The following is a 26014-nucleotide window of genomic DNA, read 5'->3' on the forward strand; positions in this document are numbered from 1 at the left end:
TAGCCACATATGTTTCTAAGCAGCGTAATGTCCCCACCCCCACCAGCCAACAAGGCACGTCCAGCGTCAGTGCCTGGCATCACGAACTGCCCAGGCAACGTCACAGAATCGCCCACAGCAGCCTTTCCAAGGTCCCCAACCAGTCAACCCTCACACCCGACAGTGCCAAGAACCGACGCAATCCCCCCGGGGCCGAATCGAGCTTTTTTCTCTGCCTAGGTATACACCTAGCCTTGCGACTCTCAACCCGAGGAAACGACCTGAAAGACAGTGGTTCTCACACGAGCTTCCCCGCTCTTTCATCCTTATCACGATCCTACTTTCGACCACTTCCTACGGCTACGACAGCAATCGACCAGACGCTTCAAAATCACCAAAATGTCGGGAATCACCGACTTCCTCGGCCGTGCCATCAGCACGGTCAAACAGGCCATCGACGCTGATAACGCCGCCGACTACGAGAAGGCCTTTCAACTATACACAAAGTCGCTCGAACTGTTCGTCCTCGCCGTCAAGTGGGAGAAGAACCCTAAATCCAAGGAGCTCATTCGCCAGAAGACGGCTGAGTACATGGACCGCGCCGAGAAGCTCAAAACATATTTAGCGGAAGCAGAACAGAAAAAGAGCGGCGGCGGCAACAAACCCGGAGCCATGGGCGTTAACGGCGGCGGCAAGGGCAAGGCGAACGCCGACGACGGCGACGAGGACAACAAGAAGCTGCGCAATGCACTCAGCGGTGCCATTCTCCAGGAGCGTCCCAATGTGCGGTGGGACGACGTCGCCGGTCTCGAAGGCGCTAAGGATACGCTCAAGGAAGCCGTCGTGCTGCCGATCAAGTTCCCCTCGCTTTTCCAGGGCAAGCGCCAGGCCTGGAAGGGTATCCTGTTATACGGCCCCCCGGGCACAGGTAAGAGTTATCTGGCCAAGGCTGTGGCAACAGAGGCGAACAGCACGTTCTTCAGCGTGAGCAGTTCGGACTTGGTGAGCAAGTGGATGGGAGAGAGTGAAAGGTAAGTGCCGGTTACTACGACTACCTGTCCAATTGTATTACTGACATACTGCTGCAACGAACAGACTCGTGAAAGCCCTCTTCAGCATGGCGAGAGAAAACAAGCCCTCGGTCCTCTTCATTGACGAAATCGACGCCCTGTGTGGACCTCGTGGCGAGGGCGAGTCCGAAGCCTCGAGACGTATCAAGACGGAACTGCTGGTCCAGATGGATGGTGTCGGTAACGACAGCAAGGGCATTCTCGTCTTGGGTGCGACCAATATCCCCTGGCAGCTCGATGCCGCCATTCGTCGACGTTTCCAACGCCGTGTCCACATCGGTTTACCCGACGCCAACGGCCGCGCGCGCATGTTCAAGCTCGCCATCGGCGACACGGAGACGAACCTGCAAGCCGACGACTACCGCGTGCTTGCCGAGATGTCGGAGGGTTTCTCCGGCAGTGATATCACCAACGTGGTACAGCAGGCGCTTATGGGGCCTGTGAGAAAGATTGTTCAAGCTACGCATTTCAAGCCGGTACGTCTCTTTGAGGTATCACTAGGGGCCACGAATGACGACTGCTAACATTTACGTAGGTTATGGTTGACGGCGTTAGAAAACTCACGCCGTGCTCCCCCGGCGACCCAGAGGCCAAGGAGATGACATACCACGACGTCGACTCGGAGGAGCTCATGGCCCCCATCATCGAACTCAAGGACTTCAAGCAAGCGCTCAGGGAGTCGCATCCTACTGTTTCTGAGGACGACGCAGCCAAGCAAATAGAGTGGACCAACGAGTTTGGCAGCGAGGGCGCATGAGCTGGGCTCTTCGCTTTGCAGGGAGCAGATGGTGAACCTCGTACACTTGACAAGGCTCCTTTGCCCTCCATGGAGCTTATAGGGGCGGTTACTTGAGCGGACAAAGACGTGACGAGGGATTGATTACGGACGACGGTGCAGTGTGGCGAGTTTGGGGAGGTCTTTGGGACTGTTTTATTAATTCTCTTTGAAGAACGAAAGACTGGAAAGAGAATCAGACTCGACTTGGAGGATGACGGGATTACAAGCGAATGTCGGGTCAAACTTCGAAGTTCAAGGGGGAGGATGGCGTCCTCTGGCGTTGCAAACGGCCGGCATTGGGTGGGGAAATATTTTTCAAACGCGTTTTATTGTTCTTTCTTCTGCATTGCAGGCTTTCCGAAGTAAAGCGTAAAAAAAGTGGCAGCAAGCAAAAGGCTTCCCTCTATTTTTATTCTCGAATTCTTTTTCCATTTTCAGTTTTGATGCTTGTATGTAAATTTCACGTATATTAATCGAGCTGCCATAATAAGAACATGTCGTCTCATTTCTGAGCTAGTATGTCTGAGTGATGGTTGTACAAGGGTGAGAAGGAGAGCCAAGTTCATCCGATGAAAACAGGGACACAAAAGTTACGATGGTTTTCTTGTGCTCTTTTTTTTTTTTTTTTCCCAACTCCTCACGGAACCCAGGAGTTTGCCATCCGACTTTTTTCACTTGCAATCATCATTCACATGTAGTGGAAGAAACCTCGACAGAATTATAGGACATATCCAAAGTTATAGACACCTCGCAACCAAAAAGAATTGGCCCACGCAAAAGGTGGAACGCTTTTTTCGATTCTTTCCATATGGGTATGGGATGGTTTACATACACACGTAGACGGGAAAATTGCCATTGGGAAAACAATTTCTCTTTTTTTCGATGCAGCCCCCAAACACAACAAGAAAATTTAGAACTCCGCAGCCCATTTCATTTCCCCAATAACTCCCAGACAAGAAACCAAGACGAGTATTCGAAGAGAGACAAAAGACACAGCCAATGCCGTAGACCTATGTGTGCCGCCAACCGACATAAGTTACCTAGACACAGAGAGAGACATAGAGATCAGAAAAAGAGAAGAAGGATGCCATGTTTTGAAAACAAAGATATGTCGTCAGGACGAGACGCGACAAAGAGGGGTAGGGTGTGTAAAAGATGCACACACATACACACACATACACACACACACTAGGGGTATGGGGGGTTAGTGGGTATGCGTCGCGTTTTTACTCGTCCTTGGACTTCTTCTTCTTCTTCTTCTTTTCGCCGTCGGCCTTTTCGGGCTCGGCGCCGACCTCGGACTCGCGCTTGCGCTTCTTCTCCTTGTCCTTCTTGTCCTTCTTCTCCTTCTTGTCCTTGGACTTCTCCTTCTTGACCTCGGTGGCGACCGCGTCGACCATCTCCGCGTCGTCGAGGTCCAGGTCACCCTCGACCTGCTCAAGAACAGAAGCCTTTGGATTTTGTTAGTCATTGATCGTAAGCAAGTTTGAAGGGGAAGGGAGTGTGTGAAAAAATGAAACATACCATAACATCGGCGTTCTTAGCGGGCTTCTTGCCGGTGGCGTAGAACTCGAGACGGTCCTCGACCTGCTGGCGCAGAGCCTCACCGAACTTGGTGGTGGGGTTCTCAGTGTAGTTGTCGATACGGCTGGCAATCGAGCACTTGTTGGCGAGGTAACGCGAGATGCGGCCCTTGTTCTTCACGGAAGCCTTGCCGATGAAGCTGCTGTGGTAGATGAGACCGTACTTGGGCGTGTTGCTCTTGGTCTTGAGCGCGCGGAACAGCGCCTTCTCGGCACCCAGGATCTGGAGGGTGGAGGCGGGGTACTTGGACAGGTTGGTCAGGGAGCCAGCGTGGGAGATGAGACGGGCGGCAACGGGGGTGCCGATGAGGGTCTGCAGGTTGGGGGCGACAATGGACATCTTCTTGTCCAGGTAGTTGGCGGTCGCGCGGCGGGCCTCGGCCTGCTGGACGACGGCCTCAGCGAAGCCCTTGACAATCTCGAGATCGGCGGGGGTGATGGCCAAGCCCATGGAGACCTTGGCGGCGTCGATGATGGCCTGGGCCTTCTCACCGTCCTCCTCGACGAGGGCCGCGAGGTCGTGCAGCTTATCGTCGGTGAGAGTGGCCTTGTCGCCGATTGCGAGGACGAGCTTGGCGTAGGTCAGGTTGTCGGAGACAATCTTGACCAGCTCGGGGAAGTGCCAGCCGTACCACTCCCTCACGCGCATGAAGAACTGGTTGACACCCTTGTCCTGGAACTCGACCGTCGCGGAGGCCTGGATGACGTGGTTGTCGTTCTTGGTGGTGCTGAACTTGACCTTGGCGCGGGAGTAGGAGTGACCCAGACCCAGACCGGCAGCGGTGGAATCACCAGTCTGCAGGCCCTTGAGGAGGCGGTCGGCGTGCAGACGAATGCCGCGGAGGAGGTCGCCGGCGACCTCGGAGGTCTCGGAGGTTTCGCAGTCGACGCCGGGGAAGGTGGACTTGATGACGGACGCGAGGTTCTTCTCGGCCACGGCGAGGGTGATCTTGGACTTCTTGCCAGAAGTCTTGGGGAGGTTCAGCTCAAGGACGGACTTGAGGTGGTCGGACATGAGACCCTCAGAGATGTGGTTGATCTCGTCCAGCGCCTGCTTTCCGGTACTGTAGAATACATGTTAGCCTTGTCTTGTTCTCTTCGCTGTGCTTTTTTGTTTTTGTTCTTTCACAGCCTCCTCCACCGAGACGACGCGCGCCGCGGTGGGCGGTCCACTGGGAAAAAATCAAGAGGGATTCCGTACTCAAAGGGGGTGAAGTTAACGAGCTTGACCATCTTGCCGAAGCGGGCGAGGTCATTGATGGTCTCCTGAGCCTCCTTCTGGCGCAGACCAATGCTGTCGGGCTGGTGCTCGACGTGGAACACGCCGTAGCCCATGGGGGCCTCGTAGAGGAGGTAGTTGACGGCGGCCATTTTGACTTTTAATTGTTTTGTCCCGGTTCTTGTCTTAGATCAAAGAAGATCGCTGGCGTGTGGACCGACAATCAAGCCTCGCGCGGGAGTTGTGGGTTGGGCAGAGGCAGTTTCGAGGGTCTCAAGACAGTCGAAGTCGAGATTGTTCGGATTTTTTTTCTTCAATTTTTCCTCACCCCCACTGGTGTCAATTGGAAATTTTTCTGGAGCTCGGAAGCTGGTGCACGGGCCAACGCAAGTCGCTGTGGAAGTGGGAGGGTCACGTGAAGGTTTTCGGCCTCGCTTGGTGCCGGCTGCCGACGTGGGGTCAGTGGCTGGTGAGTGAGGCTGGTGGTCGTGGCTGGAGAGCTAGTGCAGTTCAGTAGTATCTTGGGTGACAAGCAAGAGGAACCATTTTGACGAGGCTTTTTTGCAAAAACCAACTCTACTATGAGAATGATCTTGTGAGAGTGATCGGAGAGATCTTTTTCCTCTTTGTTCCATCACATGTATCTGGTTTCTTCAACAATACCGGATGCCTGCTTGTGCCTGTCCACAACGAGACTTCATGTTGACGGTGTTACTGAGCCAAGTTCCCAGAGACCTTTAACTTTTCCAGATATATCACAATATTTTGAGATCTTGTAAATTTTGACTCCATTCTACATTGATTTTGAAAATTTTGGATCTTCAGACCCAGTTGTGGTGGAGATTTAAATTTCTCACGTATTTGATGTTCAGTTGTAAATATTATATTTGAAGTTGGTTTCAAGCATGAACTCTTGACTTTTCAAAATACAATCTGATAAATGGCCATGTTCATCTTATATTGACTACAGTAAACTCATATCAGTCCATCTATTTCATCCAACGCTTTTTTAATTGCCGAGCAAACAAGTTTCACTTCCTGACCAACACACTACCACTACGTAGGTCGTAGTAAGTAGGATGCAAGCCATTAGTCGTGCAGTCAGCGCGCCATCTTTTCACATGTTGGCCCCCAACCCACGTCAGCCATCCTGTACAGGGCGTGGTCCAAATATGGACGTAGTCCAGTCACCTGCTGTCACCAGAAAGGTTAATGCACTCCTCTCCGAACCTCCCGGTCTGCAATCCGGCCAAGCCTCACATGCTCATCCCAATGTCACCGCTTTGGCCGCCACGCCAACACCAACGCCAGCACCAACAACACACCACAATCACATTGCATAGTTGGGGAAACCGTGAAATTGTTTTAACGAATGACTTGTTCATGATCATTACACATTAGACATTATATAAGCATGCTATATGTACACGGTCTCTAGCTCGATAGCGCCAAAAGACTAGATTCTCCTCACGCACGTCTGCTTCTCTTCGCAGGCGCGGGCGCATTGCCGTTGACCTTGGCCACGCCGTTTGCGATGCCGTTTGCGACCTCGGCCACGGGCGCAGTGTCAATCTTGGACACCTCCTCGATTGTCTCCATCGGCTCGAACTCGGACTCTTCAGCCTCGGAGCGGTCGTCCTTCTCCTCGCCGTGCCAGACGTAGCGGTAGCCGATGCGGACGAGGAAGAACAGCCAGAAGAGGTTGAGAGATTGCAGCAGAGCGAGCAGACTGAAGGTTATGACGTTGGAGAGCAGGCACTTGTACTGCTGGGTCTCCCAGTTGAGCTCGTAGGGACCGACGGTGCGGAACTCGGTGAGGATGGACCAGAGGATCTTGAGGTTGATGAAGTGGCGCAGATAGATCCACGAGGCGAGGGAGAGGCAGTACCAGGGACCGGTGATGGGACTGTCGATGTAGTTGAGAGTCTTGGACATCTGCAGCATCTATTAGTATCTAGGCTCCTCGGGGAGGGTTACGCGCGGGAAGACTTGCAGCCATGAAGAAATCACTGATGTCGTGTGTCAAGTACACGGCGATACCCATGTAGGTGAAGTGAAAGCGGTAGCTGAGACCGATGAGGGCAAGAGTGACAATGTGATGGGCGACGAGCTCGTAGTAGTCCTTGCGCGGCTTCTCCATGCCGAGGAGCATGACGAGGGCCTGCTGGGCCCAGTAGGCGGCCTCGAAGAGGTAGTAGAACTTGACGACGGCCTCATGGGTCTTGTGGGGGAAGGACTCGTACATGCCGGTGGTGTTGAAGTACCAAACCGGAGTGCGGCTCATGACGTACAAGCCGGCGGGGCCGAGAATCGCAAAGTAGATGGCAGTGTATCCCTGCTCCATGAAGCGCAGCTGCTTGCCCCGGGAGCGGATGTTGTAGAACTTGGCCAGCGGACGGAGGAGCTCCTGCATGACGAACTCGCGGGTGAAGCTCAGGACGATTGAGTAGAAGAAGACAAAGGCAATGTCCCAAGGACCCTTTCCGTACTGCGCCGGGGAGTCATCATCGGCGGCCTGGGGCAGCTTGTAGGACAGGAAGATGAACTTGTGGACAATGTTGGATTCTGTGGGATTGACGGCGTAGGTTGACAGGAAAGCAAGGGCGAGGACGAGAGGAGTCGTCCATGTGTGCTTGATGGCGATGTGCTTGCAGCGGCGGAGGATTGCGCGAGCGCGACTGCGCTTGGAGAGCTTGTCGAGTTTGTCCTGCTTGGCTGCGGCGGACGAGGGCTGACCGTGACCTCGCAAGCTTGACTTTCTGCGACGTCGGACGACGTGCTGCTGGTCCTTGCCGGGAGTGGAAGCCGGAGAGGCTTGAAGAGGGAGCTGTTCGGCGGCAGTCATTGTGTCGCGTGCGTCTGCGGCGCGGGTTGGTTGTTTTTGGTGCCTGTCACTCTATGACGATGGTGTTTTGGAGGCCGTAAGGAGGCTGAGACCTTTGGACTTAGATGGTGAGTGTTGAGAAAAGAGGGAGAGTACCCAGTGTCGCTGTCTTTGTTTTTTGAATTTGTTGCAATTGACGACGAGACAAAGGTCAGTCAAAAAGCCTGCTGGTTGAGCATGAGACTTGCAAATGGAGGGACGAAGAGGAAAGGAAGGAAAAGAGCCGAGGGAAGCGATTCGGTCGGTGTCGTCGGGGGCTTTATTTTTTCTACTCTCACCAATTTCCCCCGTGGCTTGCACCGGAGGCGGAATTAGGGTGGGTAAGTACAATTTAAAGGCGGGACATGGGTTTAATTCTCACGGTGTCCAGGTTGTTAAGGGGGGGAAGATTCTGGGGATGTCATTAGCGACTGGGCGAATAGTAGCCCGTCAATGTCCTCGGGTGACCTCCTTGTCCGCGGTAAGCTGCTTTTTTCTGCTTGCTGTTCCGGCCCACCCGGTGGGAATCTCTGGAGGGCGGGAAGGATGAGTGTCTTTTTTTCTTCTTTTTTTTTTTTTGTTGATTCTCTGTGTTGCTGGGGAGGATTGCAGACAATTTTTTTTTTCCTTTCCATTTCTCTTATTCTCTCCCCCTTTTGGTCATTGATTAAAGGGGGTGGGCACGATTTTGTGTTTTTTTTTTTTTTTTAATTCTTTATTTTCATCATGTTTTATTTGTTGGCTGCCTGCTTAGCGCTGCAGCATCTGGATTTAATCACGATAAGGTCAAATGAATAAAGTAAATTGTCCGACCGGGCATTTGAAAAAGTGATATACATGATGATTGTTTTGTTGCAGATGATGTTTGAGTCTGGTGAAACAGTACATCTCACACTTCAAGTCTGTCTGGAGTCGGTAACTCAGTACTACTAGTGTATACACACTATTTAGAATGTCACTGCTAAGCAATCACGGTGACAAAACACTGATTGAAATTTGTCCGTATCATCCCAAGACCCTGATTGTTGGGTTTGCGATTCAGGGGTTATGTCGTCACTCCCGGCCCATAGAGTTTTTCGTCCCATGTCACCTTAGCCCAACGCGCTGTCACTGTCCCAGCGCCCCCGAAGTACACTATCTGTCCACCGCCTTTGTTCAAGTTACCGGACGACGGGGACAAACCAGCGCCCGTCCCCCTCCGAAACTCCCGAAGCCCAAACGGCCCCAAACCGAGTCAAGACCCATAATATTACTTAAGCGCGTATATCGGTACGTACTGGTGGATGTACCGCGTGAGGTATCGCCTACGCCACAGCGTGCAGCCCTGGTACATCTCACTTGCAGATCATCCGCCTGAGCCACGCGTACCCGCCTGACGCCAAGGGTGCTCGCTGTCCCGGTTTGCAGTGAGCAAGCTGGGAGGCAGCCTCAGCTGGGCTTTCCTACTTACTTATCGCACCTAGCATGGCCGTGAACACCTGTGGCTCACTGAGGGGCTGACGACGACCTCTGCGCCTCTTTCAGCTCTAAGCTCCAGTTGCAGTTTACAACGCAATGCAGCAGAGCACTCAACAGTACGTAGCAGTGGTGGCCAACGCAGCACCCAGAAGCTCTGTGGCAGCTTTTTCGGCACATGGTACCCGTCATGGCACTTTACGTACAGCTCACAGGGAGGGGGAGGGGCAGTGCCATTTGTCCACCGCGGGGCTCCCCAGGGGCTGCCTCTCTCTCGATGGAGCTGCATCACAGTCAATTCGTATAAACCGAACCTTGGCCAGATAGCTTCCCCGTCAGCAATAAGAACCATCGTATTCCATCAGCCGCTCGGGTCGACCCTTTCTTTTCATCCTTTGCTTCTTGGCATAAACCTCTTGCAACCTGACTCCCGCTGTATGTATTTACAGCGTCCGTTGATACTCGTCACATCGATAGCAGTTCTCCTAGTCACGCTCTTCTTCACGCAGAGCTACACCCACGTCTTTTCTCGCCTCCCACTCCCAATCTTCACATCACCCCCAACAAACATGGGCGGCGGTCCTGGTGAAGGCTTCCGTACGGTGGCATACTTTGTCAATTGGTATTTAAACCGCTCTGCTAATTTGGCTTTTCGAGCACATTGCTGACTGACTTGGCTAGGGCTATCTATGCTCGCAAGCATCGCCCGCAAGACCTCCCCGTCGAGAACCTCACCCACATTCTTTATGCCTTTGCCAACGTCCGCTCCGACTCAGGCGAGGTCCACTTGACCGACGGCTGGGCTGATACCGACATCCACTGGGAGGGCGACAGCTGGAACGACCCCGGCACGAACCTGTACGGATGCTTGAAGCAACTCAACCTCCTCAAGCGCCGCAACCGCAACTTGAAGGTACTGCTGTCTGTTGGAGGATGGACATACTCATCCAACTTCAAGAACCCCGCCAGCACTCCCGAGGGACGCGATACGTTCGCCCGGAGCTGCGTTGACCTCATTAAGAACATGGGCTTCGACGGTAAGCAGCCATCTGACGTCAGTCGCATGGAAGAGCTGCGTGAGAGCTAACACAATGATAGGTATCGACATTGATTGGGAATACCCACAATCCGAAGCCGAAGCAGCCGACTACGTGGCTCTCTTGCAGGCTGTGCGCGACGCAATGGATGCATACGCCTCGACGCTGCCCGAGTGGTACCACTTCGAGCTCACCGTCGCGTGCCCCGCTGGCGCGCAGAACTACCAGAAGCTTAACCTCCCCGCCATGGACGCCCTGCTTGACTTCTGGAACCTTATGGCGTACGACTACGCCGGCTCTTGGGACAGCTTGGCCGGCCATCAGGCGAACCTGCAGCCGTGCCACCAAAACCCACGAGCGACCCCCTTCAGCACCGCGGCCGCCCTCGCACACTACACCTCCCACGGCGTGTCGCCGGACAAGATTGTGCTGGGCATGCCGCTTTACGGCCGCGCCTTCGAGAACACCGACGGACCCGGCACGCCGTACTCCGGAGTCGGCGAGGGAAGCTGGGAGAACGGCGTCTTCGACTACAAGGTGCTGCCGCTGCCCGGTTCCCAGGAATACGTGGACGAGGCGACGGGCGCGAGCTACTCCTACGACCCCAACACGAGGAAGATGGTCACCTACGACAATGTGCATATGGCGCGGACAAAGGCCCAATACATCAGGCAGTGGGGTCTCGGCGGTGGCATGTGGTGGGAGAGCAGCGGCGATAAGCCCGGGCACGAGTCCCTTATCGGGAACGTCGTGGATGCGCTCGGCGGACCGCAGGAGCTAATGCACCGGGAGAACTGCGTGACGCACCCGGAGACCAAGTATGATAACTTGAGAAACGGATTCCCTGATGATGCATAGATAGGTTTAGAAAAGAATGGGACATTCACATTTCAACAGACATCAATGCGGATCTAGAACCAGTGATGGGAGAATGGTCATGAGTATCGTGAATTTTGCATCGTCATTGCCAGCCAGTGATGTGGTGGTATCTACATCAACGCCCCTTTTTGTGCGGCTTCCTGCCGACTAGAATGCTAACCCTGAACCAATCCTCCCAAACAGCCCTTTTTTATTCCATCGCACCCGCGAAACACTGGCACAGAATTTACTCCTTCTTGTCGAAGACGTAGGTAAGGTGGCAGCGGCCGCAGTACTGGCGGTCGTTCATGGCAGCCATGAAAACACCGGCACCGCACTGTGAAAGAGTTAGTAAATTGTTTTTGGTGTGCGAGAGTACAACAAGGGGGAAAACTCACGGTGTCGGAGGGGCACTCGCGGCGGAGACGCTCGATCTTGCCGTCGGAGTCGACCTTGTAGTACTTGAGGACGGCCAACTTGGTCTTCTTGCGCTTGTGCTTGATCTTCTTGGGGGTGGTGTAGACCTTCTTCTTGCGCTTCTTGGCACCACCACGCAGGCGGAGCACGAGGTGGAGGGTGCTCTCCTTCTGGATGTTGTAGTCGGAGAGGGTGCGGCCGTCCTCGAGCTGCTTGCCAGCGAAAATCAGGCGCTGCTGGTCGGGGGGGATGCCCTCCTTGTCCTGGATCTTGGACTTGACATTGTCGATGGTGTCGGAAGACTCCACCTCAAGGGTGATAGTCTTACCCGTGAGGGTCTTGACGAAGATCTGCATGATTGCCTACTTGTGTGAGGTTAGAAAACTGTACGACATTGGAACTTTGTTGAAGCAGAAATGCTGTCTGGCTTCCCTCCTCCCGTCCTGGCTGGGTCGAACTGGGCGTAGGAAAGAGAATGACTGGCTAGGCGATGTTTGCGACGACGAATTTCACAACGTCGCGCATTCACACGCTCCGCCGAAATTCTTCCCACATATAAACTGTAGCGCCGGAATTCGACGCTTTCGATTTCGCGATTGCGTCGAATTGGAAGCTTACAGCTTACAGGAAGCCGCGAGATAAAAGACGAAGCCAGAGACGGGAGGATTCGAGGCTCAAGGCCAGCAAAGAGGGAGCAGAAGCATCTTTAGACGTACCTCGACAATATGACTATTGCCTTCCTAAGCAAATCCTCAGATGAGTTTGAGTGGGATGGAGAAAATTAAAGGGAAGTGCGACCGGCCACGGGCGTTCATGGACGGGAAAACTGACTGCCGCGGGCCCTGGGTTTGCCTGTGGGGCGGGCTTTCGAGACCTGTGGCTTAAGCGAGTACACGTGATATCTGCAATATTTGATTGGTTGGAGAACATATGCAATTTTGCTTTGTGCGCTACGAAAAGCAGGTGCCACTGCTTCTCGCCGCGACTTCCCCGGTCCCTCTCGCGTAAAAGTTTTAGTGGGTTGTGCTGTAGCGGGTCAAGCAGCCCTGGACCAGCCCTCGTCGTTTCGCCCCCCCAAACGACCAATATTGCTGTCGTCAATCTGCGCGCACACTCCTATTGGAACTTTTACTCAGCAAGCCAGAAAAGCTCAAGTACGTCTGAGATTCCTCTGATTTTCTTTCCCTTCTCCTCTTCACGGATACTAACAACAGCAGACGTCGCCAAAATGGTCAAGAAGAGAAAGAACAAGTACGACGATGCCCCCTCCTATCCGCCTCGCTTGTCGTCGACTATCAATGGCATCTTGCAATAGTCATGATACCACTCGATGTCGACGTCGCCGGCGAGGCCTCTCCTAGCGAATGCGATTACTGACTTGAGTTCTCCTATAGCGGACGCAACAAGAAGGGCCGCGGCCACGTCAAGCCCATCCGCTGCAGCAACTGCTCGCGATGCACGCCCAAGGACAAGGCCATCAAGCGTTTCACCATCCGCAACATGGTCGAGTCTGCTGCTATCCGTATGTTGCTTTGCCACCGGCTTTGCAGGATCACCGACTAACACTGCCTAGGTGATATCTCTGACGCCTCCGTCTTCGCGGAGTACACCGTCCCCAAGATGTACCTGAAGCTGCAGTACTGTGTCTCTTGCGCCATTCACGGCAAGATTGTCCGGTACGTTCGTCCGCGGGAGCGACGACTGCGCGCCCTGGTCCCAGTGCCGGTGGCTAGCAGGCGCTTCAGAAGAACCTTGGCGTTACTCGAAGCTCCCAAGTCCCCTTCCTCTCTGTGGATACCCTCAGCATGCCTGCTGCAGGATCTGATGGGTGTTCCGGGGAGACTTTTCGTGAGAACATGTTGTACTGACATACCCCCCCAGTGTCCGTTCCGTCGACGGCCGCCGCAACCGTGCCCCCCCTCCCCGCGTCCGCTACAACAAGGACGGCAAGAAGATCGTCCCCACTGCTGCCAAGACCGCTTAAAGTGTTTGACGGATCATGGGGTGCCAGGCGTTTGTGACGATGAGCAGTGGATGAAAAAGTTGTCCTTTCAGGCATGGTTTGGGAACCGGATTGGGTCTTATGACGTGCATCTAGGAATATCGGGCCATGGCCCTAGGCTAGCAAAGGAAATGCTTCATGACACTGTCTTTGAGTCCCAAATTGTGCTGCGTTGTAAAGTGCCCTGAAACTGTGTCTACCTAGCTTCCCACTTTTGATTCTTTTTACGCCTCTCGTTCGACTTCGAACGCAACGAACCGCCAGTTCTTGTCCCACCACGCTGGCTTCTTTGCGCCTGCATTTCTATGGTGCCCTATGTCATCGCCAATCACCGTCCTGAGCTTCCACTGCGTGTTCGTCTCCTTTGAGATATCAGACCACATGCTTTCCCATGTCTGCAGGTTATGTCGTAAGCTCGGCTTGTTGAAATTGGCTGGCAGTTCTATTCCATCAGCGTGCCCAACCAGATGGCCGACAATGATAACCCCGGGTTTCTGCTTCAGCATCCGGATAACTCTTTTCAGCACAACCATTTGATCATTCCTATCCCACAGATGGAGACACTGACCCAAATGTGCCGTGTCGAACTGCCCTTCCATGGCATTCAACGTCTGGTTGTCCTCGGCGAGCATGTCGGCAATCACAAACCGTGTTTTGAGTGTGTCCTTGTCGCGAAACAACTCGTACCCGGCGTCGATGTATCCCTGCTCCAGCTCCACGGCCGTGATGTTCTGCGACGGCACCCCGTCATAAACGAGCTTGCGGAGATCCTGTCCGATACAGCACGCCACCTCCAAGTGCCTCCCATCCGGTTCCTGCAGCCGGGCAACCATCCGCGGGTAGATTGGTCGTTGCTTGAGGTTCAGGTCCAGGAAGCTAAAGTGGCCTACGCAAGGGTACGGGAAGACATCCCAGATTTTGTCGCGCTAATGTCTATGTCAGTGACGCTGCTTAAATGAGATGGCCTGCGGAAAGATGTGGGAAAAGTCGATAGAGGATCCTTACCATGGTCAAGACATGCTCTTTCACGTCCTCAGGCGCGATGTGCGCATAGTTCTCGAGTAGTTCTCTCGATTCGGTCGAGATCTCGCCTTCAAGGGTTGGCATATACCAGGGGGCTGCCTTGTTCTTATCCCCGATGACAATGTTATTGTCTACAGCCTGCATTGTGTTCTTTTCAGTCGTTTGTTCGTAGCGTTTATTGCGAGTTTACCCAACTCCGGCCTTCTCCCGCTCTTTACGAGCGCCATCGCCACTTCTTATGAAGACCTACTCAAACCTTTTTCGGCACCCCTCAAGCAACTTCGCGGTACCGAGCTCGGCCATTACATTAGATCGTATTGGTGCCATTCAAAATTGGACGAATCCGACCACAAAATACTTTTGGGGCGGCATAGTCTCGTTTCATCAACGGGCCTCGATTGCCTTGACAGGATGTTCTGCGGAACTCTGTCTGATGGTCCGATGTTTTTATACGCCGCATTTCTCTCAACATAACCAACCACGCCCTGAATTACCCCGTCTGAATGAGAATGAGGAGAGAAAACTTTGGAGATATCCCTGCCAGTAATATGAACGCCCACAAAACTCTACGATATTTCTACTCGTACACGTAGGCATGGTTTACGCGCCCTATCGCCCAGTGCGCCTTACCCTCAGCATTTCCAACACCCGTGCTAATCCCGCGGTACCGACACGTTATCATGGACGGGAGGCAGCGATTACCATGTCACGGGCAGCTTCGCAACTCCAACGTCCTTGTGGAGGGGAGTGTACTCCAACTCGGGGATGGGTACTGCAATCTTCAGATTGGGCAGCTTCTTGAAGAGTGTTGCTGTCCGGTTCTGTTAGCAATGTGCTCTCGTATACCACCAACTCTCTTGAAATCCGCAAAGAAAAAGGCGTTGGTAGAGTCTGGTAAGGGAGGAGGAAAAGCTTACCAAACACGAGCTCCATCTCAGTGCGCGCAAGTGGCTCAGCGACACACCTATGCGGACCAAAGCCGAAACCCAGAGCGTGGTTGGGGTCCGGGGTACGGTGCAAGTCGAAGACGTCAGGGTTGGGGAAGACATCCTCATCACGATTGCCGGATTGGTTTGCGGCGATGATACCTTCGCCTGCCTTGATAGTCTGTAACTTCCTGTCAGCACTCACTTCTCCCAGAAACATCCGATAGAGTAACTTGGGAAGGGGGAAAGCATACCTTGCCGCCCAAGACGATGTCCTCCTTCGCCACCCGCTTCATCGCCAGAGAGGAGCCGGTATGATACCTGCACAGCTCCTCGACGAATGCTTTGGCGAGGGAGGGGTCGGCCTTGAGTTCCTCCAGCTGGGAAGGGTTACGGATAAGCTCGATCACGCCCTGGTCTGTCAGTAAGGGGCATTTTGGTTACCTAGGAAAGGGGGACGTACGAGGGCAATCATGTTCACCATTGTAGCGTTACCCGCAACGAGAAGCAGGAACGAAATCTGCACGGCGTCTGACATTTCGATGTGGCCCGGCTTCAGTTGCTCTACGACGAGCTTGCTGATCAGGTCGTCCTTGGGCTCTTCGGAGCGCTTGTCGACCAGGTTGGCGAGGTAGTCGAGGAGTTCCCTTGTGATGGTCAGTACCGCTGATAACATGTTGATGGGGTATTGGAAATTGGCTTACTGGTTTGCAGCTTGTGCCTGAAGGGCTGTTCCACTTCCATTGGTGCGGATAGCGTTCTGCTGTGTGAGGTACTCGAGGTCCTCGAAGGGGACGCCGAGGATGGTGTAGATGATCTTAGCCAAAGTCAGCACACACAAGTCCAACTACTTCTATCCCTAGAAATTGTTGATGGGACCTACATAAGACGGAACGGGCAGGGCAAAGTTTTCAATCAGATCAACGGGCTCGTCGCACCCCTTCTGGATCATCTGGTCAAGGAGCTGATCGATAGTCTTTTGGATATACGGCTTCATGGTCTCAACGTGCTCCGTTATGAACAACGGCTCGACCATGCTCCGCTGCCTCATGTGCGCCGGAGGATCCATATCGACAAAGGTGGGCTTGTTTTTGGCGGCTGCCTTGCCGCCGGCGCTGAGCTCAGGGAAACCTGGCCTGTTGCGTTCCTGTTTTGTGTAAGCATCACGACTTCATCGATATTCACAGAGGATTGGCAGATTGAGGGTTCTGTAAGAATTACCTTGGAAAGACGAGTATCCGTTGCAACGGCACATACGTCCTTGTACTTTGTAACCAGCCATGCCTCCGAGCCATCAAAGAGCTTGACTCGGGAGACGGGGTCTGTGGCACGCAGACGAGCGTATTCAGCCGGCGGCTCGAGGCCAGAGGCACGCTTGAACGGGAATGAAGGGGCTTCGGTAGCCGTCATTATTCTAGCAATTGAGATTGATTGCTTGAGATGAGATGTGTTTCTGGGAAACCTTAACAGGCGGGAAGATGAAATCATGAGATTGAGACTTATTCTGATGGTGAGCTATAATACAAAACTCCTCTTGTTGAGACTACGCGTGCCATTTATATCATTCTGGACATATCGAAATCGACGTCACCCGAGTCTGGAACGACGAAGAAGCATACTCATGGGCCCCGGTTGTCGAAGGAGTACAAGGGTACATCTCATGATGCACATTGGCGCCCTTATTCCCCGTCGTGGTGGGCGTATGGCCTGATCGTGACAGACATCCCACAGCGTCCACATTGTAATGCAAACAACCCGGTTGGTTGGTATCGCTGACTACGTAGTACGAGGGGCTGCATTCGGGAATCATGCATCGAATTAAGGCGCGGCTTACAGGGGGGTAATTTTTGGCGCAAGGCCATGCGGCAGACATGAACCGGGAGGAGGCGGGGCGGGCCCGCGGAGTTGTTCATTTCTTCGGAACCAGTTTGGGACTCTTTTGGGGGTGCCCGTCAAGTCCCGATGTCAGCGGGCTAGTTATGCCAAATACGGCGGTTTTTGTTATATAAAAATCAGCGGATTGGTCACATGCTAGGACTGAACGTGTTTTTTTTCCCACGCTGTGCTTAGAATATCATCGTCTTTTCTTCATTTGCAGAAATGTGGATTGGATGGGGAATGCGGCTGCATTTCCAGATCTCCGGGTATTTGTCACTGTGAGCAACGTGGTTTTGCTGACTCTTGAATGATGTTATTGGATCGGTAAACAACTGGAATTGCTTCTTCTGCCTTGTTGTTACAAAAAAACCATCCCGTCGGGTAACCGGGGTTGGCCGGGATTTGAGGGTCGGGCTGCTCCGCGTAGGCGTCATCCTTTCAGTACAACAGACCGAAATGTCTAAGTTGTACGGTGTGAGAAACCTGACATACATATTTGGCAGTTGAGGGATTTGGGGAATGGTCATTTCTGTTCTAAACTTGGCCAGCCTTTGTTGTGCTGCTTCCTTCAAGACTTGCCGGCATTGTACCTTAGTCACTGTTTGCAGATTGCACCGGGGTAAGCTCAATTAAAGCCAGCGAATTTGGTATACCCCTCTGTCGCTGATTAATCTAATGGTATAGATTGGCCATGTGAGAATATAGATTTCTTAACCGATGTGTTCCTGTATGCATGCAATGGCCATAACACGAGACTCGATACTTTAGTCCGTTAGTTCAACCCCTGTCGGCCGTTTATACTATTCCTCACTTTCCTATTCGGGCAACTTCCTTGGCTGGTAAGGCTGTGCTATGTTAGTTCCAACTAAGCCCTCATCCGAAGATTGAACGATGGACTCACCAGTGGCTTTGGCGGGGCGTCAATCCAAGCTGCGATGCGGTATTGCTGGTTGTTGGTAGCCGTGAGACTCAAATCGTACTTTTGAGGCGACATGAATGCGAAGGCGAAATTCATTGGAAATCCAGGATTAAATGGAGAGGCCTCGTGTATAAGGTCAATGTCTGCTTTGGTGAGTTCAACGCCGACTGCCGCTGGCAAGGCTTCAACATGAGCAACGGCATTGACGCCAACGATGGGGAACACGTAGGGTGATTGATGAAAGAGGTACGCCAGAGCCTACAGACGGTCAGCGTTTAGAACCTGATTGGAAAGGAGCCTCGAACGTTCAACACTCACAATAGCTTGTAGAGTTGTGCCCTTCTGCTCGGCAATCTTCTCCATTGCATCGCATAACGCAATCGGCGGCTCTTGACCATGCGAAGATTTGCGCGCATCCGGATCTTCCTCTTTTTTCCGTCTCTCCTCTGCCGTCAAGAACTGCCCACCACCCAATGCTGCCCAAGGCACAATGGCCATGCCCTGGTCTTCGCACATGGGTATGATTTCGGCCTCCATGTCGCGGAGAGCTGCGTTCCACTGGCCTTGATAGACTGAGAAGGGCGTAAGGCCGTGGGCGCGAGCATCTTGGTTTGCTGTCAGTGACATACACCGGATTAGACACAATCATGGCAGGCTTACAGGCGTTGGCTTTCACAACAACCCAGGCGGGCGTGTTGCATACTCCCAAATAGAGCACTTCCTTCGCCATGACGTGTGCATGCAAACCCCTCATAACCTCCTCCACCGACGTCGCCCAATCCCACCAGTGAACATACAAGATGTCGATGTAATCCGTTCTCAACTTCTTCAGACTTTCCCTGACAGAAATGTGCATGCTCTTGGCGGAGTTTCCCGTAAAGTTGCTCTGTAAAGGTTCCTTGTCACGGTTATATGAACGGAACCCGGCGGTGTACTTCGTTGCAACGACCATTTGGTCGCGCACGCCTCGCGCTTCCATCCATTCCCCGATAAGCTTCTCCGAGTCTTCTGAGTTGTAAATGTTGGAGGTATCGATGAAGTTGCCACCGAGGTCGTAGTAAGTATCAAGGAGTTTGAAGGGGTCCTCATTCTTGCCGAAGAGAGTGCTCCAAGAGTGCCCGATGCCGATGCCGCCTAGGCAAATGGGAGACACCTTTACCGCTGCGTTAGGAGAAAGGATGCGGTGCCATCCTAAGGCTGTCTTTGGCTTTGGGGGGTATTCGAAGAAGGACATTGCAGATGATTGATAATGTGGCCTGGTTGCTTCGGGAACTTCATCTACATTGAGTGAGTCCAAGGCACGTTATATAGTATGTCACGGGCTTTCTAAACGAATATCGAATCTGCAATTGCCAATGTATGTCATGGCATTAATGCTGGCCTTGTCCAACTGGCCCCACATCTGCAACCTGATGACACCTGCAACTGGATGACACTCCACGTGTAACTGAACGACCCACCCGGAGATAACGATGGCTGTCATCTTGGACTGCTTCAAACGAATACCAAGCCGACAACTTGAGGCCAAGACATCTTCAACTGGTTTCATGCGAGAAGCTGTCAGGACGGCCAGTTTTGATATTTACGTCATTGAGCATTCAATTGGCTCTTATATCGGCAAGTAGCTCATCCACGATCCACCAGATCTAAGAATTGTTTATGTGCGCTTGTGATGTAATGAGTGTATATTGTGTATTCAGTAAAAGTCTTCTACTGGGTGGAAACCTCTAGAGAAGAAGTGAGGTGTGTCTTCCCGTGGGCAGCTATGTGTTATCTCCAGGTGTCAAGATCTTAGGCTATTGCCATGGCCATCATCAATGTATGGATGTTAGAAATTTCGCACTGATAAACTTCTTAGCCATCAACATATATGTAACCCAAGATAACTAATATCAAGCTCGGTTTGTTAAGTTTATATGTTTGCTAGCATTTCCCCTTTTCTGACCATATTTACTGTTCCATGACATTTCAGTTTTAATCAACAGACTTTGTTCACAAGCACAATTTAGGCTTTTGCAATTTCATCATACATACATTAATCGACTCCTCAAAATTTATCGCATCGTAAAGGATATACTCTTTAAAAGAAGTTATAGTACTAACTTAGTCACACAATTAGATTGCATGAAACGTAGCAAGCATGTATTGATGACTAGTCTTCGCAACTATTACAGCTCCCTACACCTCTTGCACCCGCAATCAAAACCCCAATTCCTCTTTAAAGTAAACATTCTCTTGTCTCTTGACAAGTTCCGCTCTTCTCCACCCAAATATGTAATGTTTATTTCTTCTCCCATTTCGATATCCTTTCCAGCCCTGAACTCCCACGCCCTGCCGTCCCTGACCTTCTCAATGTTCGGGCCACAAGAATGGTTGAAGTAACTGGCCGAGGGCCAGCAACCGTATCCGAAGAACTCGGATCCTTCATCCTCTAATGAACGGATACCGAATGAGTTGTGGCTGTCGCGTGAGGAGATGAGGAAGAGCGTCTCTGGCGTTGTCAGGGACAGCAGGGGCAAAGGAAGAATCGAAAGCAAATGCAGGTAGGTTCGGGTAAACGCGCGCAGGTCGTCAGTGCTGCGGTAAGGCGATGAGTGGATCGCCAACGAGAGCAAGTTCTCCCATCTCTGGGGACTGTTGTACCGAGCAATAATACCGCCAACGCAGAAGCTCATGACATCTGCCTGTATAGGCTGTTGAAGTGCTTTCAAGATGGCTTTGCGTTGTTGCTTCGTGACCAGTCCGATGTTCTTGCCGTTCTCTGTCAGACCCTGCTGCCCATTCTTGTCCTGGACGTTGCCGGCCAGTTCCGCCATTCTCGCTGTGCGTATCAGCTCCGCTTGTGCATGGGTGTCTTCCCACGCCTGGGTAATCTCCTTTGCATCCGGTCTTGGTAAGTCAATATCCACCATGTCATTGTCCTCTTTGCTTCTCTTCTTGACTAGTTTCTCTACCTCAGTCCAGGCCTGGACTCCTACTTCACCAGTCTCTTTCTGCCACTTTGCGCGACATTCACTTGAGCAGAATGCAAATCCCACGGCTTGGTCTCGAATGCTCAGGTCTCTGCCGTAATCGTAAGTAAAGCACTGGCCACAGACTTCACGCCTATACTCTCGGAGAAGAACCGAGAGCGTAAGATCGTCTGCACGCAATAGCAAAGTGTTCTTGTCGATGTGTTGGGTGGCGAAAACGGCGCGACCAGCCGTTGGAGTATCACGAATCTCAAAGAGCGAAGACGTAGGAGCTCCTGGAAGTACTGGCTTTGACTGATCGTCGTATGCTGCTGTCAGAGACGGAGCGGACGAGACCGAAGATGGCCTTGAAGCGCTCGATGCTGGATAGCTCGTCAGTGGAGTGGCGATGTCGCTGTCGTTGGGGTCCATGGTGAGTGATTGAGTTTTTTTTCGTGTAATTGATTTCTGTGTCAATATACTATTCGTAGTTTGTGTGATGAGACGTAGGTCAACTGTTGTTCAGAAGAGGAATTATCGAGTATCTGTGGTCAATCTTGGTTCCTTAGAACACACTGATGATGCAAATAGCACAATGCAAAGCGGTTGTCTTAGGTCAGCTTCGAATGTCACATATACTGCTTCCGGAAGTGAGTTTTTGAGTAAATGCCATGCTGTAGTAAATTCCTCAGAGGTATGGTATGCTGATTGAGGGGTGAGCAAAGAGATGAAAACAATGAGGTAGGTGGCGGGCGGAATGTTATTTAATATCGTTTGTGGGTCGGACCCTGAGATTGATGACAACTCCGGACTAGCGTGAAGCGATAACGATGTGCTAGTGGCAACGCATGCGGATATGAAAAAATTCTTCCATTATCGGCTTTATTAAGACCGTGTTCTAGAACACCGCATTTCTGTGTGACAATAATGTGGTAGGCGGTGAAGACACATCAAGCCCTGAGAGTTTCGTTATTTCACCCAAACTACCGACCAACTCTGTAGTCAAAATAGTTGAGGCTGAACACAACAGTAGCTGTCCACCTAACACATGTAGCGCAACGCTAATAATAAAGAGAAACGCTAACCAAGACAACAAGGTGAGCGATTGGATTTAGTTGGACTACGAGATATTCATAGTCTCTTTCGCTTTGGTTGTCGTGACTATTAAATGTCTTTGAAGAGATAACAATAGGGACATGCCCAAGTTTGTGGCTTGTACGGACGCAAAGTTCCAGTCTGTGTTGGCGCAAATGCAAAATGCGAAACAACCTCAAACTTGTTTACCCCAACGATGAAATAGAATACCAATTGTGCCAAGCAGTGCTAAATTTTCCTTGAGCAAGCTAGACACTATTTCTCATGAAGCAGGTGACAGGGCCGTATGGTCACTGATAGTGATCTTGAATTAAAACCTCAATCAAGTAAGTTTCTGACACGCAAAATATGATTCGCACTCCGAACCACGGTAGCACCCGATGGTATACCTAACATCAACAACGCATCACTTGCTAAGTACACAAAAAGACTAGTATGCCCAACACTGCTAGCTGCCAAGTTGTCGCATGACAAGTATCGATGTTGAACTACTTTGAGCACAGGATATTCTCCAGATAGACAGACTTGTTTAGACAAATTCCACACGTGTTAGTTAGCCAAACATAGCCCAGATAGGACCAATCAAGAAAGGTCGTTCTCAACGCTAACACATGCTTTCAAAAGCGCAGGTTCTCAACTTTTTTTTCTCGTCTAAAAAGTGTATTTCTTATCAAGCGTTTCTTTTATGCTTGTGAAGAGCCTCTGGAAGAGTGTTCAGGCACAGCTCGTTCATGCGATGTACCCTAAACTCGATAACCCTAACCTGATGACATATGACCTTTATGGGCTAGCATCAGCCTTTCCAGACCGCTACTTTTAGCATCTTCAATCAAACAACTAGTATTTTTGGTCAAAGGTATGCTAATAGCCCGGTTTTTGCTGCCGAACGCGTGAATTGAACTAAGAGCAGCTAGGGGGCAGCCTGCCTCCTTGGCAGGTACCCTTAAATTCTGATATCGTCCAACTGCCCTAATATTGGAAATTAGAAGTCAGTACAGAGTAATTCATGGGTGAAAGAATATCTACTGCTGCAATGCATTGCCTTGTGCAAGGAGTACCAATGTTCTCCCGGGTACACTCAGGGGTACTCTTACACTCGTTGTGTTGCGCCTGTCCTACTGCCTTGCCGGCAAGAACGGTAGCAATAACATAAAAGAAAGACAGACGCATTTTGGTTGAATAGACTGGGTAGAGAAACAGTGAGGAGCGAAGCGTTGAAGTTTGAGCGGTCCAGAGGTTCGGCTTTTACTCGAGTAGGGAGGGATAGGGATGGACGATTTATAACATTGTTGCTGGCACGAGAATGGTCCCACCCCGTCTATTAAGGTTCAATTATTTTTAAACCGCGCTCGTGCTTCTAAAGTCACAAGACTAGAAGCTCAACCACTTCCAACGTGGCCGGGTAACGGCTGTAACAAGCAGCCCGGCCAGGATATGACTTCTTATTCCTCTTTCGTCTTCCTTAAAGTGCTGAATTAATTACTTTATCAAACTCAAATGAATGCCCGCACCAGAAAAGGTTTTACTTGGGTCATGATCAACACCCACGCCAGTCGTTGTCGATCTTGAGGCGTACTGTGTATTCGGAAGGCTCCGAGGCTGACGACGGATTAGTCCGCATGTTCCTGGATTTGGGCCACACATTCAGCAGACTACCCAAAAAGCAATGTAGGTACATACACAGTACCTGTTTCCAATTGGTACTCTAGGTGATGGGGTCATTCATGTGCGAAGGGCCCGCTTTCGGACATTCTCGTAGTTCATCAAGCACTTGGCATGCTTTGACGCAAAGGTTATTCATATTGCTCTTGAATGTAAGTCTTCTTTCAAAGTGGATCCCAAGCCATAGTAGGGAGGCTTCTTGGCTAACAGCCTGAACGATGTGCTGTCTTGTCTAACAATCTGACGGTTACCGTAAAAATCAGATTCAGCTTCCGCGTTTAAGCTTCAAGAGTATTATTAGCCAAGTCACTACGGGATTGACTCACAGTGTGTAATCTAGTGTCTAAAGTACGAGTCTCATCAAAGGAGCCACTTTTCGCCTATTAAAAGCATGACTTATAGCGATGACAGGCGGTAAAACCTAATACCCTGAGGGCCCCCGTCTTTTCTTCCTCATCAGTTCCCTCTTCCTCTGGCTACTTACATCAGGCCATGATCAGCTTAAATTCCCTTGATAGGGCTCCTTGGCTGACTCGTTCCCATCATGACCAGATTCTGTAGATGATGGGTGAAGGCTTCGGCAACGACGCTGTTCTTGAAGTTGTGCCTCGCACTGCCCGATCCGATATTGGAGTCGGGCCGGTGTTCTATGTTCTTTCCTAATGACATGGAAAGGTTTGCAAGATCTAGCGTCTTCTGATAGAATGCGACTCCCACGAAGTGTTAGCAGAGAAACGGCGTCGAACATCTGATCATTATCGAACGCACAGTCCAGTCGACCATAACGAATGATTCGGATATATATAATTACATAGTATCTCAAAAAATTACTCACAAGTATAATACCTACGGATGTAATCAGACGTCGATGCATGTTTTCATAACTATAGATACACGGATGTGACGAACCAGTCTCACAGTAAGAATGCAAGAAAGGGTGTAAAAGATTAACTTGACTTGGACAAGGAAGGAATGTGTGAACACGCCTATTTACACGCCCATGGTGAGTAATATGAAGGGGTTACCTCAAACACATCCCGTTCGGTGCGTTTGATGAGCATTGATGTAGTTGCCACGACAGGAAAATGTAAAGTAATCAGTTTTTCACTTTTGCATATCGCAGCCGTAAACCTGTATTAGGAAATTTCGAGCCTCATGTGGACATTATACTATCCATATTCTATACTGGACAGTTAATACCTGAGAACAATCTATGAACCTAAGCATAGTCCGTTCATGCATAATACAAAGCCTAATCTAGAATCAGCAGTAAACTACCTACGGGAGATTAAGGTAGCCTCTCTTAATACTATAGAGCCCAAGCATATTGCCCAAGCCTAAGCCTGTTCCTAACCTTAATCAGCTGACGTAGCCAAGCCTAGAGCCCAGGCAAATCGAAGCAGAGCCTTAAACAGAAGTTGCTTGAGCCTAAGCTGGTCACTTAAGCGGAATTCATATTGGTTCGACACTGTTATTCTTTCTTTTCTCACAAACTAATGCGTATCGTTCATCAGGTTTTATTGTTCAGGCCACATGCACGATAAAAACCTTGGTTATGCCCATCATCGAACTTTGGACAAAAAGCACCCAATCAGACAAGAGGCGAAAAGCTTGTATCTTTACTCTGTTCTCGTTAGTGATCTCATGATGCTGCTGTAGATCAGTTCAAGTTGGTGCAGCGACTCTCAGCTGCATGGAATGATCCCGGCGGATTCGATTCCGGGCTATGACAAGGCTGAATGTCCGTAAACGCGTTCTTCATCTACCAAATCCAGGACATTTATCACCTTAATACATTGCGGAAGTCCTCTTCGTTGTGCTTCCGGACAGCCTTCGATAACTGTTGTTGCACGATGTCTGTTACCTTGATGAAGCAAGACGTTATCTACAGACTCGCCTAAATCTCCTTCAAGACATCCAAGTGTGGGTAGAATAATCAAGTAATGGTGCCCACCCGAAATACTACTTTACCCTGACTTGCTCAAAAGCCAAAGCTCAAGAAATCCTCTCCATTGAAACATCGCAGAGCAGTTCCAAAACTCATCCTAAGCCCCCAAAAAGGTCGAGTCGCAGCCTTTCACAATAATCGTCAATACTGTAGGAGAATCTCAAAATAGATATAGATACAATCATTATTTAAACTCTGAGCTGACCATTCTGGAGGAAGTCAACTTAAGACGTCCCGATTGGAACTTTCCATTATCATACTTGAGGTTGTCTACACAAACTTTACCCCGGCATTTTTAGGGAATTGGGTAGTAACCTAGAACTCTTGTTCAAAGATGAGTTCGTAAATTCA

General features: G+C 51.0%; 10 protein-coding genes across 10 annotated transcripts; 3 read left to right on the forward strand and 7 right to left on the reverse strand.

The window, feature by feature from the left end:
- Positions 1–378: 378 nt before the first annotated feature.
- Positions 379–1806, forward strand: CTRU02_209008 (vacuolar sorting atpase; the record flags this gene model as incomplete). The annotated part of the gene is made up of 3 exons (XM_036726041.1): positions 379–1010; positions 1075–1525; positions 1585–1806. The coding sequence occupies 3 exons, from the start codon at positions 379–381 to the stop codon at positions 1804–1806; spliced, it is 1305 nt and encodes a 434-aa protein (XP_036582234.1).
- A 1247-nt stretch (positions 1807–3053) lies between these two features.
- CTRU02_209009 (Nucleolar protein 56) lies at positions 3054–4781 on the reverse strand (the record flags this gene model as incomplete). The annotated part of the gene is made up of 3 exons (XM_036726040.1): positions 3054–3278; positions 3352–4474; positions 4612–4781. 3 exons carry the CDS (start codon positions 4779–4781, stop codon positions 3054–3056), a joined length of 1518 nt encoding a protein of 505 aa, XP_036582233.1.
- Positions 4782–6583: 1802 nt separating this feature from the next.
- CTRU02_209010 (sphingosine n-acyltransferase lac1) lies at positions 6584–7474 on the reverse strand (the record flags this gene model as incomplete). Its single annotated transcript, XM_036726039.1, has 1 exon — positions 6584–7474. The coding sequence occupies one exon, from the start codon at positions 7472–7474 to the stop codon at positions 6584–6586; it is 891 nt and encodes a 296-aa protein (XP_036582232.1).
- A 1910-nt stretch (positions 7475–9384) lies between these two features.
- CTRU02_209011 (glycoside hydrolase family 18) lies at positions 9385–10842 on the forward strand (the record flags this gene model as incomplete). The annotated part of the gene is made up of 3 exons (XM_036726038.1): positions 9385–9569; positions 9629–9984; positions 10046–10842. The coding sequence occupies 3 exons, from the start codon at positions 9385–9387 to the stop codon at positions 10840–10842; spliced, it is 1338 nt and encodes a 445-aa protein (XP_036582231.1).
- Positions 10843–11089: 247 nt separating this feature from the next.
- Positions 11090–11615, reverse strand: CTRU02_209012 (Ubiquitin-40S ribosomal protein S27a; the record flags this gene model as incomplete). Its single annotated transcript, XM_036726037.1, has 2 exons — positions 11090–11179; positions 11241–11615. 2 exons carry the CDS (start codon positions 11613–11615, stop codon positions 11090–11092), a joined length of 465 nt encoding a protein of 154 aa, XP_036582230.1.
- An 872-nt stretch (positions 11616–12487) lies between these two features.
- Positions 12488–13449, forward strand: CTRU02_209013 (cytoplasmic ribosomal protein-5; the record flags this gene model as incomplete). Its single annotated transcript, XM_070205190.1, has 3 exons — positions 12488–12510; positions 12654–12781; positions 12833–13449. 3 exons carry the CDS (start codon positions 12488–12490, stop codon positions 13447–13449), a joined length of 768 nt encoding a protein of 255 aa, XP_070061265.1.
- A 36-nt stretch (positions 13450–13485) lies between these two features.
- On the reverse strand, positions 13486–14428 carry CTRU02_209014 (methyltransferase domain-containing protein; the record flags this gene model as incomplete). Its single annotated transcript, XM_036726036.1, has 2 exons — positions 13486–14187; positions 14267–14428. 2 exons carry the CDS (start codon positions 14426–14428, stop codon positions 13486–13488), a joined length of 864 nt encoding a protein of 287 aa, XP_036582228.1.
- Positions 14429–14982: 554 nt separating this feature from the next.
- On the reverse strand, positions 14983–16620 carry CTRU02_209015 (cytochrome p450 55a3; the record flags this gene model as incomplete). Its single annotated transcript, XM_036726034.2, has 7 exons — positions 14983–15095; positions 15202–15391; positions 15465–15623; positions 15674–15857; positions 15915–16027; positions 16094–16357; positions 16432–16620. 7 exons carry the CDS (start codon positions 16618–16620, stop codon positions 14983–14985), a joined length of 1212 nt encoding a protein of 403 aa, XP_036582227.2.
- A 1283-nt stretch (positions 16621–17903) lies between these two features.
- CTRU02_209016 (norsolorinic acid reductase) lies at positions 17904–19241 on the reverse strand (the record flags this gene model as incomplete). The annotated part of the gene is made up of 4 exons (XM_036726033.1): positions 17904–17933; positions 17990–18265; positions 18326–18612; positions 18668–19241. The coding sequence occupies 4 exons, from the start codon at positions 19239–19241 to the stop codon at positions 17904–17906; spliced, it is 1167 nt and encodes a 388-aa protein (XP_036582226.1).
- A 934-nt stretch (positions 19242–20175) lies between these two features.
- Positions 20176–21390, reverse strand: CTRU02_209017 (uncharacterized protein; the record flags this gene model as incomplete). The annotated part of the gene is made up of 1 exon (XM_036726032.1): positions 20176–21390. The coding sequence occupies one exon, from the start codon at positions 21388–21390 to the stop codon at positions 20176–20178; it is 1215 nt and encodes a 404-aa protein (XP_036582225.1).
- Between the last annotated feature and the right edge of the window lie 4624 nt (positions 21391–26014).

This window comes from Colletotrichum truncatum (genome assembly GCF_014235925.2).
Source record: "Colletotrichum truncatum strain CMES1059 chromosome Unknown Contig_0005, whole genome shotgun sequence".
Taxonomy (NCBI): Eukaryota; Fungi; Ascomycota; class Sordariomycetes; order Glomerellales; family Glomerellaceae; genus Colletotrichum; species Colletotrichum truncatum.